This window comes from Rhinatrema bivittatum, chromosome 9 (genome assembly GCF_901001135.1).
Source record: "Rhinatrema bivittatum chromosome 9, aRhiBiv1.1, whole genome shotgun sequence".
Taxonomy (NCBI): domain Eukaryota; kingdom Metazoa; phylum Chordata; class Amphibia; order Gymnophiona; family Rhinatrematidae; genus Rhinatrema; species Rhinatrema bivittatum.
This window is the reverse complement of record NC_042623.1, coordinates 20,533,213-20,546,994: the sequence shown is the minus strand read 5'-3', so window position 1 is coordinate 20,546,994 and position 13,782 is coordinate 20,533,213. Positions and strand designations below refer to the sequence as shown.

General features: G+C 48.3%; 1 protein-coding gene across 1 annotated transcript in view; it reads left to right on the top strand.

The window, feature by feature from the left end:
- PLXNA4 (plexin A4) overlaps positions 1-13,782 on the top strand; it is a 970,847-nt gene that overhangs the window by 734,355 nt on the left and 222,710 nt on the right. The window contains exons 11-13 of the mRNA XM_029615156.1: positions 3,576-3,672; positions 7,742-7,932; positions 12,420-12,571. Of these exons, the coding sequence (XP_029471016.1) occupies positions 3,576-3,672; positions 7,742-7,932; positions 12,420-12,571 (440 nt within the window). The remainder of the gene's footprint in view (positions 1-3,575; positions 3,673-7,741; positions 7,933-12,419; positions 12,572-13,782) is intronic.

Sequence of the window (13,782 nt, the reverse complement as noted above, 5' to 3'; positions counted from 1 at the left end):
TTTAGCCATGCTGGAAGATGCTTGTTCTTCTTTTGACCTTTTCTGATTTGTGGAATATGTTTTATCTGCCTTCCAAGATGGTGTTTTTAAACAGTCTCCATGCCTCATGCAGATTTTAACCCTTGTAACTAGTTTCCTCATCTTATCATAGTCTTCGGTTTTTAAAGTTAAATGTTACTGCATTATTTTTATTATTTTCTCTCTAGTGATTATGTCAGTTTTGATTGCATTATGATCACTATTGCAAAGGAGCTCCACCACCATTACTCTTTGCACCGTAAACTGCATTCCAGCGAGAACTGGATCTAAAGTAGCTCCCCCTCTCGTTAGTTCTAGGGCCGGTTGCTAGATGAAGAATCATTTATAGTGTCTCTCACATGCCCTGATGAGACAGTCACCTAATTAATATTGGGATAATTGAACGCTCCATTATCATTGTGTTTCCACCCTTAGTTGCTTGTCTAATATCTTTCTAATCCTATGTCATTGGTTTCTGCATTCACCATGAGAGCCACTCTTCACCACTACTCTCTCAAATCCTATCTAGGTTAAGTGTATGACCGCCTACCTTTGCACCAGGCAGAATTACCAAACAATTATTATTTTTTCCATTTTCTGAATATATTTTATTGAACATTTTATAACACAGAACCAAGCAATCCACACATGGCCCAATTGCTGAGCAGGGGTTGCAAAGCATCAAAAGACATAATTAAATAACCAATGGCAAACGTATATATTACAAGAGGAAAGAACATGTTTAGATTAGCAATAGCCTAGATTAACCTCCCGCAAACTAGGTTAGAACAGCAAAATGAACAAATGTAAAAAATACAGAAAGAGAAGTAAAGAGAAAATATCCAACATTCCCCTGTGGAAACCCAAAACCAGCCATAAAGACAGCACTAAAAATCCACCCTGAATAAAAGGGAAGAGACAGAAAAGACACTTGCCAGCAGGAAATGTGAACGGTTCTCTCGGATAGCAGCCACCCAGCTCTTTCCATCCTTTGAAGTGAAATGACAATAATGGCTGCCCCATCCCTGGCGTCCTGGGAGATACACCTCCGGAGACTCATCGCCTGAAAGGCAGGTCCCAGCCACCAGATCACTTCCTGGCGCTCTGACACGATGCCCTCCTTCTCCAAACTCTTGCAGGGGCGGTCAGAGTAGACGCGATGTATAGCTGTACTGGTTCCCTGGAGGTTCGTGCTGCTCGAACCTTGCTCTGGGAGCCGTGGACTATCGCGTTCCTAAATAAATACTGTAAGTAGAAGGCCTCATCTTTATGGTTCATTTCAAATGACAGCACATCCTTAGGATCGGGTAGCCTTTCAGAGATTTCATTCTGACTGGAGTTAGTGGCCTAGTGCCTTGTCCCTGGAGCCTGCTCCCCCCTTGTAGCCCAACTCTCAGCGGTCGTGTAGAGGGCTCACAGGGGGGGAGATTTCATCTAGCCACACCACAGCCACACTGACAGCCTGCTCTTTAACGGGCCGATACAGTAAAAAACACGGGAGAGCGGGCGAGCGCGTGCACAGGTCACTCTCCTTAGCACCTCTTTTCAGACAGAAGCGGCGGCTGTCAGCGGGTTTGACAGCCGACGCTCAATTTTGCCAGCGTTGGTTCTCGAGCCCGCTGACAGCCACTGGTTTGGAAACCGGACGCCGGCAAAATTGAGTGTCCGGTTTTCAACCCGTGAGCTGCGGGCCTATTTCACATTTTTTTTTTTTTTTACTTTTTTAAATTTTCGGGACCTCCGACTTAGTATCGCCATGATATTAAGTTGGAGGGTGCACAGAAAAGCAGTTTTTACTGCTTTTCTGTGCACTTTCCCGGTGCCCGGAGAAATTAACGCCTACCTTTGGGTAGGCGCTAATTTCTGAAAGTAAAATGTGCGGCTTGGCTGCACATTTTACTTACTGAATCGCGCGGGAATACCTAATAGGGCCATCAAAATGCATTTGCATGTTGCGGGCGCTATTAGGTTGGATGCGGGTTTTGGACGTGCTATTACCCCTTACTGAATAAGGGGTAAAGCTAGCGCGTCGAAAATGTGCGTCAAAATGCCAGCTAACAGTGCGCTGTGTTGGAGCGCGCTGTACTGTATCGGCCTGTTAGTGGATTAAGTCTTTTCTCTGTTGCCTCTGACCCTAGGTTGAAATATATTTCCTAATCATCTAGATGAGGTATAGAGGTCCATATTCAATTAGCCGGCAAGCAAGTAAGTTACACAACTAGAGATCCGGATAGGTTTTCTGCTGAAGCTCTGGGTGACTTTATCTGGATAGTCGTGCTATTTGTGTGGACTGACTTGTCTGCACACATTTACTGAGTTGGTCCTCAGTGTGGCACTTATCTGGCTGCCTCCAGCCTGACTTCCCTTTTCACCTGGGTAACTTTGCACAAAACGTTTGTGTGGATAAAGGGGAAGATTTACCCAGTTAGGTTAAGTTACGCCAGTATTAAAAGTAAACGTAAGTACGTGTTAGTGTTTAAAATTATCCCTAAGAATATACCCAAGCTAACCCGCAGGAAGCTACACCATCTGCTTGTGAGACTTGGGGTAACTTGGGCGGGTTAATTTATGCTCACCCTAGGTCATTTTCAAAAGGATTTACACGTGCAAATGTAGCTACTATTGTAGCAGTTTTCAAAAGCCACTTACGGGCGTAAAGTGTACTTACACATGTGGGAGAGGGCCTAGGTTAACATGGGTGGGAGCTGCGACCAGCCCTCTCTTCCTGCCCCTGTCCTGTGTGGGTCTCCCTTTTAAATTTCTGGCAGCGCTCTGCCTCGCCTGTCTCCTCGCTCCCTTCCTGATCCATCTCTGCTGTTTCTCACGTTCCCCTCTTGAGTTGGAGGCTGCTGTTTCATGCAAGGGTGGTGGGAACAGGCTCCCACCCAGCCCAAGAGGGAGGGAGATAGTCACCTGCTAAAAGTAAAGAGAAAGACTTTGGTGGTCTCAAACGTGTGCGTGTCTAGCCCGAGGACAGCGGTGTTCTCCGCTCAAATTATCCCCCTTAAAAGTGCAGGGGGGGGGTCATGGACTGGCAGTGATTCCAGTGCCTCGAGGCCCTTTAGCTACTGCCTCTTTAAGGGGCTGACTCTGATGCTAAGGTTCCACCTTTGGGCTACCCCTCTGGATCGCCCCCCGCTGCATCTTCACCCCAGCCCCCACTGCCCTACAGTATCCTGGGGAGAAGCGGCGTTGGGTTGCCTGAATTTTGGGTCGCGCTGCGCATTGCCCGCACCGTAACCTCGGCAGGCACCTGTCGGGCGCCGGGTGCGTTTCCGTTTCCAGAACACGAGGGCGGGCCTCCGTGTACACAGATGTGTTTGGGAGAGGTCCGGCCCGCAGCTTGGTGGGGGGAGGAGGGGTGACGATAGCGTTTCCCTTTGCAGGCATCTAGGGCCGTGGTAGAGCCAGCGTGTCCCCCCCCCCCCCCCCGCAGCGAAAGAGTTCAGGTGCGAGGCGTGCGACAGAGCGGTCGCGTGCTGTGCATGCGCCCAACAGGACGCCGCCCGGCGCGCAGGCGAAAATGACAGCGTTTTGCTTTTCTCCCCTTGTCCTAGTACTCCTACGAAGGAATGGAGATTAATAGCCTGCCGGTGGAGCTGACGGTAGTGTGGAACGGGGATTTCAGCATTGACAACCCAGCCCAGAACAAAGGTAAAGCATTATTTCAGCTTGTCCTTGGAGCCGGTAACCTTGGCAACGGGCCTTTCTCAACAGCCAACAAAGCACTCATTGCTTTTCCTTCCTCTCTTATTAGTAGTAGTATTATTTTTAAAGTCAGTGCCTTGTGTGTATACATTAGTAACTTTTGTACCTCACGTGCGCTTTTACACTCCTGCCACCTCGCCCTCCACCTCTTCCGGGCCTGCACGCAGCCTTTGATAGGTTTTACCTACTGCCTGGTCAGCGACTCGTCCGGTCGGATGTGGGGTGATTAAACAGGGGTTGGGGGAGGGAGGCATTTTTCGGGGAGGGGGGAGGAATCGGAGAAAACCGTTGTGATCGTCTGAAATAAGGGTTCACGTTTTAATTACAGTTTATCGGCGGGCGCTTCCCTGTAGAGGCTCTTACTTGCATCTCCACTGAAGGTGGTTCTTGCACTGTCTTTACCCAGTGCCTCCGACAGATGGTTTTTGCTCCGTGATACCTGCCAAGTTCCCGTTCACTTTTTTTTTTTTTCCAAGCTCTGTTTTTGTTCCCATTCTCTTTTCTCTGCTTAGGAAAAAGTGCATTCTAGTGGGTAGGGCGCCGAGTTACGAGTTTGTCTCCCCGGGCCAAGCCCCTTCTTCCCTGGTGGTCACTCTACCTCCCCGTGCCGCGGTTTACCCAGCTGTCATTGGACCGTCATAGCGTTGACGTTCCTCCGCTCTCGCCTTAGGAAGCTTTCGTGAAGCTCAGGCCCCAGAAAGTTCCTGCCAGCCCTTCCAACCCCGAGCATGGCTGCTTGTGTGCTTCTGAAGCGCCAGCTTGCAAAACACACAGCAAAAGGCAACAGATAAATCCTTCATTTCCTTCCTCGCATGTCTGTTCTGACCACTTTCTCTTTTCTTTTGTTCTTTGGGTTTTCTGCCCCGGTCTGTGCACTTTCGTTCACCTAAGCCCCCACGTCTGCCGGCCCTGTGTACGGTGGGGTCCAGCTCGCCCCCTCACCGTGAGTGTTACAGGAAGAGAGCCGCGGTTCACTGGCGCAGACGTCAGTGGCATTGTTCATTGGAATTGCCCCCATGGCTAACAAGGTCACACAAATCCGAGTCATTGGTGACTCAGCAGGCTGAGAAATACATAGCAAGTTTTTGTTCTTACGTCCGTCTGCGGGAAGGGGAATTAGGAAAGCAGGAGGCAAACAGAGTGTAAAGCAGACTGAGTCCCGGCCGAGGTCTGGACCGTCCGTTTTCTTGTCCAAAAGCAGCAGCTGTATTAATAGAACAGAAGGAGAATCCACCCCCCCCCCCCCCAAACACACACACAAGTGGCCAGACAGTCGGAGCCCTAAAGGCTCTCGCAGAGATGGGCAGTACTGCTTCTAGATTTCACTCTCCTTAACTTGCTGCTCTTCCGGTTCATCCCTGGCCTTGGTCCTGCCGTCTCTTTTTTGCTCTGTTCCGTTCTGTTGTTTTGTTCTTTAGAGTGTCAAGGCTGACTGAATGCAAAGTTACCGACATGTTACAATCCTTTAATCTGCCTGCCTAGAATGGGTTCACGCAGTATCCTTCATAGGCAGGTACAGCAGTACTCTGGTTGATATCTGAAGCAGTGAAGGTCTGGCAGCTGGAGAGATGGGTAGGCACGCATCATGACGACGCTTCCTTCAGGAGGAGCAGCACGTGGTGTCACCAGCGTCAGAGGAATTAAACATTGGCAGAGAAGCCAGGAGGTCCAAATTCAGTCGCTGTGCAGCTCAGCTGAGCTGGCGGCTCTCCTGCCCTAAATCTTGGGCAGCTGAGAGTAGCATGGAAGCAATGATGTTACTGGTCCAGAGAGCCTCCTCTGCGTGCCCCTCTCCCCAAGTCCTGAATTCCCAATGAGTGCCAGCTGACCTGAGGCCGATGCCCTGTTACTCCAGCGTGGGGCGCTGCCCTCGGGTAGGCCTGTGCCAGCTTGCAATCCAGCGTTGGCAGAGCAGGAGCGACTGAGGATTCCTCCTTCCCCTTTCTCCATTCATGGATGGGGTAAGAGGCTGAGAGGGGTGGGGTGGGAGGGACTGGGAAAAGGCTGGTTTTGTTGTTGTTGTTTTTGTTTGGGGCAAAGTTTGAATTTTTAAAACGAAAATAAACCCAACTCCATTTTCCTTTTGTATCCTTTTGAAAGGAAAAAAGGACAGGAGGCTGAAATGTTTCCGACAAAAGCCCGGCCCTATTATTAACTCAAATTACCACTGACTGCAGGAACGTAAATGTCTTTCATTTTAGGGAAATTTATATTGGAAATCAGAAAATGCAATGGAGCAGAAAGTTCAGGAGGTGCGGGATTAGTCACGATGCCTCACACTTGTTAATCCCAGGCAGTTAGACTGCGCCCCTATGAGGACCTTCCAGACTCGGCCTTGGTTATTGCCAGGGTACTACCTTTTCACCACTTAAGCTGTCAAACAGAATTTAGTTAGGTCTGTGGACTTCAGGTTATCAGAGGCAGGTAGATGCATTCTGGTAGCTAAGCCCTCCTCACTCCCATTCTCGCTTCCCCCCAGTATTGCACTGGCATTTGAGTGCTTCGCAATATTGACTGCTGGAAATTGATGGCTGTCTGCAGGAACCCCATCCTGCAATGACTATTAAGAGTCATGGAGCAGACATGCACTCCCCACAGCCAGCTATGGAGAGCCCATGGGTCTCCTGGAGCCATGTGCAGGTTTTTAGGAAACTGGATCACTCATTCTGCAACTGGTAACTTGTTGGTAACTTGCAAAACCAAGCAGATATCACATGCAAGGCACATCATTGCTTTGTGGAGGATCTGAAATGTTGAGTTATTTATGTCCTTTTAAGTAGCTGAAGTGTTCCAGTATATTTTAAAGTGAATTGCTACAGCAACTGAATGCCCAGAAAACTGAAGTATACTATGCAAATAGCAAACAGTGTCCAGCACTATGCCCTGGCACAAACTGAAAGATTTGTGAAATAAAATGTGACCAGAGATGCACTGATTCAAACTTCCTGGTCCACAGATTGAGCTTCATGGACCTCCTAGTTAGCCATGTGCAATTGGCTTGGGTTTTTATGATTCTTGATTTATGGATCATGACTTATGAGTAACAGATCATGTTTTGGAATCTCTGAGTGGCTGATTTACTGAGTAATGGATTGTTAGGACTAAATAAAAGTAGTTTATGTGGAGAGCAGTGGTGGAGATGAGGGTCAACGTGCCATTTGCTCTACTCCTTCCTCAGTGGTATTTTGACCATTCAAGAAGTGCATAGAACTTCTAGATCATTGTCTGTGAATCAATTAATTTTGTGATCCGTGATTCCTTGTGGGTTTTTCAACCACCGCTCAACCATGCATGGGAACGATTGCATTTCAGAAGGGAATTCTGATTAATATGGAGCCATTGAGCGCATCTCTGCTCTTCCGATGTGCTCTCTAGTTTTTCCAGGGATAGCTTTGCAAGAAAAGACAACTGGTATAATAGCGTTTGAGGATAACTTTCAAACAAATACGTGCGGCAGCAAATCTGCACGTCTGTAGTCATGAGCAGATCTACATTAGTATTTTATAAACCACGTGTATGCTATACGCACATCTGTACCCCGCAGTGTACACGTGTATGAGGGCTTACACACAGCTACATGTAGTGCATTGAAAGAATGAACGCTCCTGCTTTTCCTTCCCATTTTAAAAATGTATGTGCATATGTTTTATTCGTGAAAATCAAATAGAACTTACTCGCGTATACCGGGATCTACGCACCTAAATCGATGTACTTTAAAACATGGGCGCATCAAGGAAATGACCAGTTTTACCAATCAGTCCACCAGTTCGCCCAGTCCTTCTCCAGGTCATCCAGATCTTCCTGGCTCTTCATCCTGAACTTCCTCCAGTTCACCCAGACCTCCGGCCCAGTAAAACACGTTCAGTATCACTTACGCCAGACGATTAGCGGTCATAAGATTATGCGAGTAAGCTGGCAAATCTCTGTTCATAAACGTCTTTTAAAAATAGCAAACTTGGTCAACCCTTGCACGGGTTTCTTCTGACTCATTTTTTTTTCCCCCCTGTGTCCACAGTCCATCTTTACAAGTGCGGGGCCATGAGGGAGAGCTGTGGCCTGTGCCTGAAGGCTGACCCTGACTTTGAGTGCGGCTGGTGTAAAGGAGAGGACAAGTGCACCCTCCGGCAGCACTGCCAGATACCAGATAACCAATGGCTGGAGCTGTCGGGCACGCAGAGAAAGTGCACCGATCCCAGGATAATGGAGGTAAGTCCTCGCTGTCGTCGTCGTTCCGCCTAGATCGAGCGTCAATTGCTTTCAAGAGACTCACTCTATAAAAACCTTGATCTGCGTCCTAACGTGCTGGGTACCTCCCTCCCCCCACGAGGGACCGCAGAAACATTTGCCTGCCAAGTCTTCCTAACAATAATAATTACAATAATAATCTCTGAGTTGAAGTGATTGGCTTGGAAATGGAGGTGTTGGTTTTCTCCTGGGCAGGGCTGGATGCGGTTGCAAGTTGTACCATCTCTCACATTTCTGCCTTTCATTTGGAATTTTGATTTTTTTATTTTTTAACTGCAATTATCCGTTTCATTTTATTTTTTACTGGATGCTTCATGCTGTGTGCATCGGGTCAGTCACCTGTCTGAAACTAAGTAGCATTCACTCCCAGTCCTCCAGGGCTGCCGATGGTTCAGGTTTTTGGGATACCTCTAAGGTATGAGAGAGAGTTCCATACAGTAGAGGCAGGGTGCATGCAAATCTATCTAATGCATATTCATTAGGGATATCCTGACAGCCAGGCCCGTCTGTGGCCCCCGAGGACTGAGCTGTGAGACAGTCAGTGAGCAAGAGAGAGCTCCCGGTGTGAAAAGGCAGAGCAGAACCTACCCTGAAGCAAGGAAGCTCAAAACACACCGAGCATTTTCTTCAACTACCTAGCGGCCCTGATTAAAGACTGGGTGTGCACTGATTATTTTTTCGTGTTATTTTCGTCTCGGCTTGTTATCTATTTGATTTCGTTTTTATAATAGTTCGGGTGGTGTTTATTTCGGGTTTCCCTAATTTTTGGACTTAGTGTGCACTAACATCCAGTTAGCGTGCACAAAGTTCGAATGTTTCCGAACATTCATTTAGTTTTTCGTTTCATGGTGCTCCCGAAACAAGAGGAAACAGACCATTTTGTTGCCATTGTCTATTTCGTGTAAAACGAATGCTCATCCTAATGGACAGTGTGACGTGGGTAAGGGATTTGGCGTTGTGACTTACACGGCCCGTGTACACTTGAAGAGTAGTTTTCAGGCAGCCTGCGCAGGCTAAATCCTGTGGTTATTTTATACCTGCAGACTTTGTTCAGACTTTTCACAGCAGACTTATGTGTGGCAAAGTCCGTTTCGAACATTTGCGGGCGCGGGTAACCAGTATCGACATGTACGCGCGAAGTTATAGTAACCGGGAAAATGAAACGTGCACGCGTAAATTCTGTCCCCCCTCCCAACTCTGCCCTCCCCTACCCCAGACGCCCGTTTGTGGTTCAGGTAAAAGGAGGCGTGAGATTACGTTTGTGCCTGCAAATCCCAAGCCAGTTTTTAAAAAGGTCATTTATGTGCTAAATCAGGGTGGATGTGCGCAAATCCTTCTGCATATTATTAGCCCCTTCGGACTGAGCAATGCCTTGTGTTCACTGTGCTGTGTTCAGCCTCTCTCTAAGGGTTTCAGGCTCCCATTCTTGATGCCTTTGGTCAGACACTTCTAAATCCAATTATGTAGTTAATTGCCAGGAGCAGAACTTCTAGGGGGTTTAGGGAGGGCAGACAGTTTCTCCTTTCACAGACTGTTTGGTTTTTTTCCACCCTAACGTTCAATATAATCATTTAGCACAAAACAGGGCAAAATTGCATTTTTTTTTTCATTGCATTTGCACTTATTCACTTCACATCTAATTTTTAAACCAGCAGAAGCAGCAGATTTCATGCAAAGCCGGTCTCATCAGACCCGGATTTAGGCATAGGCAACTGCCTAGGGCGCCAAACTTGGAAGGTGCCAAATATACAGGTGAGAAGAGGGAGCCTGGTTCCCCTTGCTTTAGGGCAGTGTGTGCCGGCACAGCTTTAAACGGGCGCCCGTGGGCGCCAAAACCTGAACTCCAGCCCTGGGTCTCACGAAGGTCTGTGCTGGGCGCTTTCGATGCCTTTGTGCTTGTGAACAATCTCAGGAAGCCAAGCTTCGGCTCTTTATTTGGGTGCACGATTTTAGGCCTGGCCAGAAGCTGGTGATCAAACGAGGGGGCTGTAATCTAAATCTAAAATAGCTCCCTCTTGTCGGCTCTTTATTTGGGTGGCACGATTTTAGGCCTGGCCAGAAGCTGGTGATCAAACGAGGGGGGCCGTAAGAAGAAGAAGGCCATTGATTGAAAAGTTTTCTGGGGGAGAGACAGAAGTAGAGATGCGCGACCGTCAGTGCCCCCAAACTGGAAGCTAGCACTCCCACAGTCAGATGTTACTGCCCGGGGGGGTTATTTTATATTTCTCCCTGTCATTCTTGGGCAGTGGGGTCATTGAACAACACTATGGCCCACTTACCACATATTTTCCAATGTGGTTTTTTTTTAATACGGGTTGGAGGCTACGTGACAATTTCATTAAAAACCTTCATAACCTTTCTTGCGTCGCTCTTTGCTTGTCTCGTTCCTGGAGGTGGACAGATTGTATTTTTTTTTTTTTTGTCCTGCCAGGAATCTCCTTCTGCTCATGCAGGGGGCTCGGTTGAAAGCCAGAGCATCTTTTGCAAACTTCAAACACTTGTTCCTTCCCACCCACCACTGCCCCCAGGAATTAAATAAAACCCCCAGCGGCTTGCAGAAGGGGGGATATTTCATGTTTCCAACAGCAAACCCTGAACGCGGTTGTTTTTGATTCTTGCTCGACACTGCTGCTGCCGGAGGGCGATGCCGGTGGATTTTCCTTCTCTGCGCTTTATCAGTGCGTTATGGCAGGCTGGAAATGTAGAGACCCTGCTGTAAGCTGTTTCATGCCTGGCTCGGGGCTCCTTACAGACACTTCCACTTCTCCGAGTCCCCCAAAAGTCGCTGCCAGTTTCTCTCATGGGCGCTTCCAAATCGTTGGGGGTCACTTGCAAGCGGTTTTCTGAAGAATTAAGTATAGAAGTCTCCCCCGCTAGATGCAAATGGTGTTTCTGGAGCAGGCGGACAACGCGTCTTTTTACTGGCAGTTCTCTAAGATGAGCAGGGTGGGCTGGGAGAAGGAGGAAGCTCCTGAATTTACTCGCTGCCTCCTGCATTTGTGTTGTCGCTCGGTGAAGTCAGAGGGCTAGAGAAGCGTCCGGGCGCAAAACGCTTTTTTAGGAGTGACACGCAGGGCGTGCAAAGCTCCGCCGCGGGCAGCAGCAGATAGAAATTGTGGCTCTAAAAACGGACGGTGATGCGCTGGCCGCCTTGGCGATGTTTGGCTGTCCACGTTCACCTGTCTTCCGTTTTCCTTCAAGTCAGCATCGCAACAGCTCTGGCTCACTCGTTGTAGGGCTTTAAAATGGAAACTGTTTTTGATTTTTAACGTTCTGCGTATCCTTTCAGGAGGGGGGGTTGTACTCTGTAGCTCTGCTTGGGAAGCTTCCCTGTCTGGATTACCCCTCCCCAGGGTGCAGCCGTGTTTCGCCCACAGTCACAAATAACATCACGTATGATATCTGATCGATCAACACTGGTTACGTGTGAGATACCGTTTATGACATTACAGCCCTTAACAGTCAAAATGGATCCAGCGTGATAAAGTCATTTGTGACACTGTCCCTAATGTAACTTTAGTCCAGTAACACAGTTAGGGGGAATGGACTGGAACGCAGATCCGCCACATCTTTCCAGGCTTAAGAGGCAGCCTGCAGGGAAGAGAGGGAGTGGGGCTGAGCCTGGAGCACACAGAGAAGAAAACAACCTGAGGAAGCGGAGCAGAGCCCAGCAGCGTATGGCAGTCCTGGCTCCCGAAGGAAACAGAACAGAGCCAGTAGTTGCATGGATCATTTACGGCCCCTCCAGCCCTGGGAGGAAGCAGAGAAGAACAGAGAGCGCTGGAGTTCCTTACCCTGAGACAGGGGCAGCCACGTGGCGTAGATTTGTTTTGCAGTTTGCCAGCACAGTTTAGGAGGCTGTGAGGAACGAAATTTATGGGGTTGGAGGCTGGGAATGAAGTACTAGGGCAGAGAGGAGGAGGGGGTTAGTGAGAGCGAGAGAGACCCCATTCTCTCTATCTGCCTTCTCCTCCTTACCCCAGTGATTGTGCATGCCCAGCCGCCCGTCATCTTATCAGTGCTTATGTAAATGTAAATATCACTACAGATTCTAAAAAGGACTTGAAATCTCCGAGAGCAGAGGGCACTGGGGTTCTTTGTGCAGGGCACATTCCCCTGATCTCCGCCGTTTTTGTGGGTGGTCAAGGGGGGTGGAGGAGACCAAAATAGTGTGCGTAGATTTGAAAAAATCTAAACGGTTTGCATTGCAATCTTGACTCAGGCTGTTATTTAAGTGCTCTTGTGTTTGAGCTGGCAGGAAACAGTGCTGTGGTGTGGCATGTTGGACAGACACAGTCTTTGTTTGTAATTCTGCAGTCTTTGCTCTGCTAAGTCTGCTCTGTCACCAGGTTCTTGCGTGCTCTCCAGCTTCTCTTCTTATATATATATATATATATATATATATATATTTTTTTTTAATCCTCTCTTCTCCCGTCGTTGCATTTCAGATCACTCCTGTTACCGGCCCTCGAGAGGGGGGGACGAAAGTGACCATCCGTGGTGAGAACCTGGGCCTGGAGTTCAGCGAGATCAGAGACTACGTCAAAGTGGCGGAGGTGAAGTGTATCCCGCTCGTCGAGGAATACATCCCTGCCGAGCAGTAAGTGGGTACACGAGAGCACGTGGGAGCATGGCTGGGAGGTCATGTCAGCACATTTACATCTTTATTTGTTTTTCATATACCGTCACTCGATTATAAAATGCAATCGTGCCTGTTCACAGTTTTAAAACACTCACAGAATTAAAAACAGTACAGGTTGATAAATTAAAAAACAAATTCTGCACGTACAAATTGTTCAAATTGTTGAGGCTTCAGACTCAAACTGGCTGGACCATACCGAGGTTGATATTCAGAAGCTTTGACATGTAACGTTTGGAGTTACCCGGACCAAAAAAACCCTGTGATTTGAAAAATTTGGAAATTTCCCCGGCTGACTTCTGTCCTGGTGAGAAAGGCAGTGATGGAGGCGTTCCTGAGGCATGCATGGTGCCTCTGGTCAGAAGACGTGGTATCCTAAAATAAAAACATTAGCGGGACCAGCAGCAGCCTATCCACCTCCCGTCCCCCAAAATAAAATATAATGTAATGGCTGAGCAGTGCCAATCCCAACACCCCCTAGTTTAGAAAAATGTTGTCAAATCGCTATCCCAAACTCCCAGCCCTCACCTCCAAATCCCCCAAAGCTTCCACGAATCCTGGCGGGAGAAGAAGCTCTCACCTCCTCCAGCTGGGCTGATAACCAAGTGCCGGTTCAGCTGACAGCTGTACCGGCACTTAGTATTTATTTAATCACTTGGGTGAATAACACTGACAGCTGACAATGAAGGGAGCAGTCTCCGTTCAGAACATTTCTAATAATTCATAGGAGTGAGGCGGGGGTCTTACCTTCTCATCCCCTCTGATAATTTCTGGGAGAGGGGAGGGCTGACTTGTCTTTCCTCCCCGGCACTATCTAATGATTTGGGGGAGGGGCTTCCATCCTGCTCCCCCCCACCCCCACCCCCTCACAGTGCCTCTGGTCACCCAAGTTTTAAATCCGGCCCTGAAGAGAATGTAGCCTGCAAAAACAGCACAAGATGCCTTTTATATCTCATTCAGAGATTTGTTACCTAGGAACTGTTTTTGAGAAGAGCACTGAGCGTCTCCAGCATGCTTCGGTAATAGAAATAAAAAGGAAATGGAGTAGACATCACTATTTGCCAGCATTTAGAGTTGTGTTAGGGCAGCCGGCTCGTAAAGGTCCACGTCCCGTCGTACTCAGCGGGCCAGCCTGGATTGACTCCCGTGCAAGTGAACGCTGGCCAACCTTC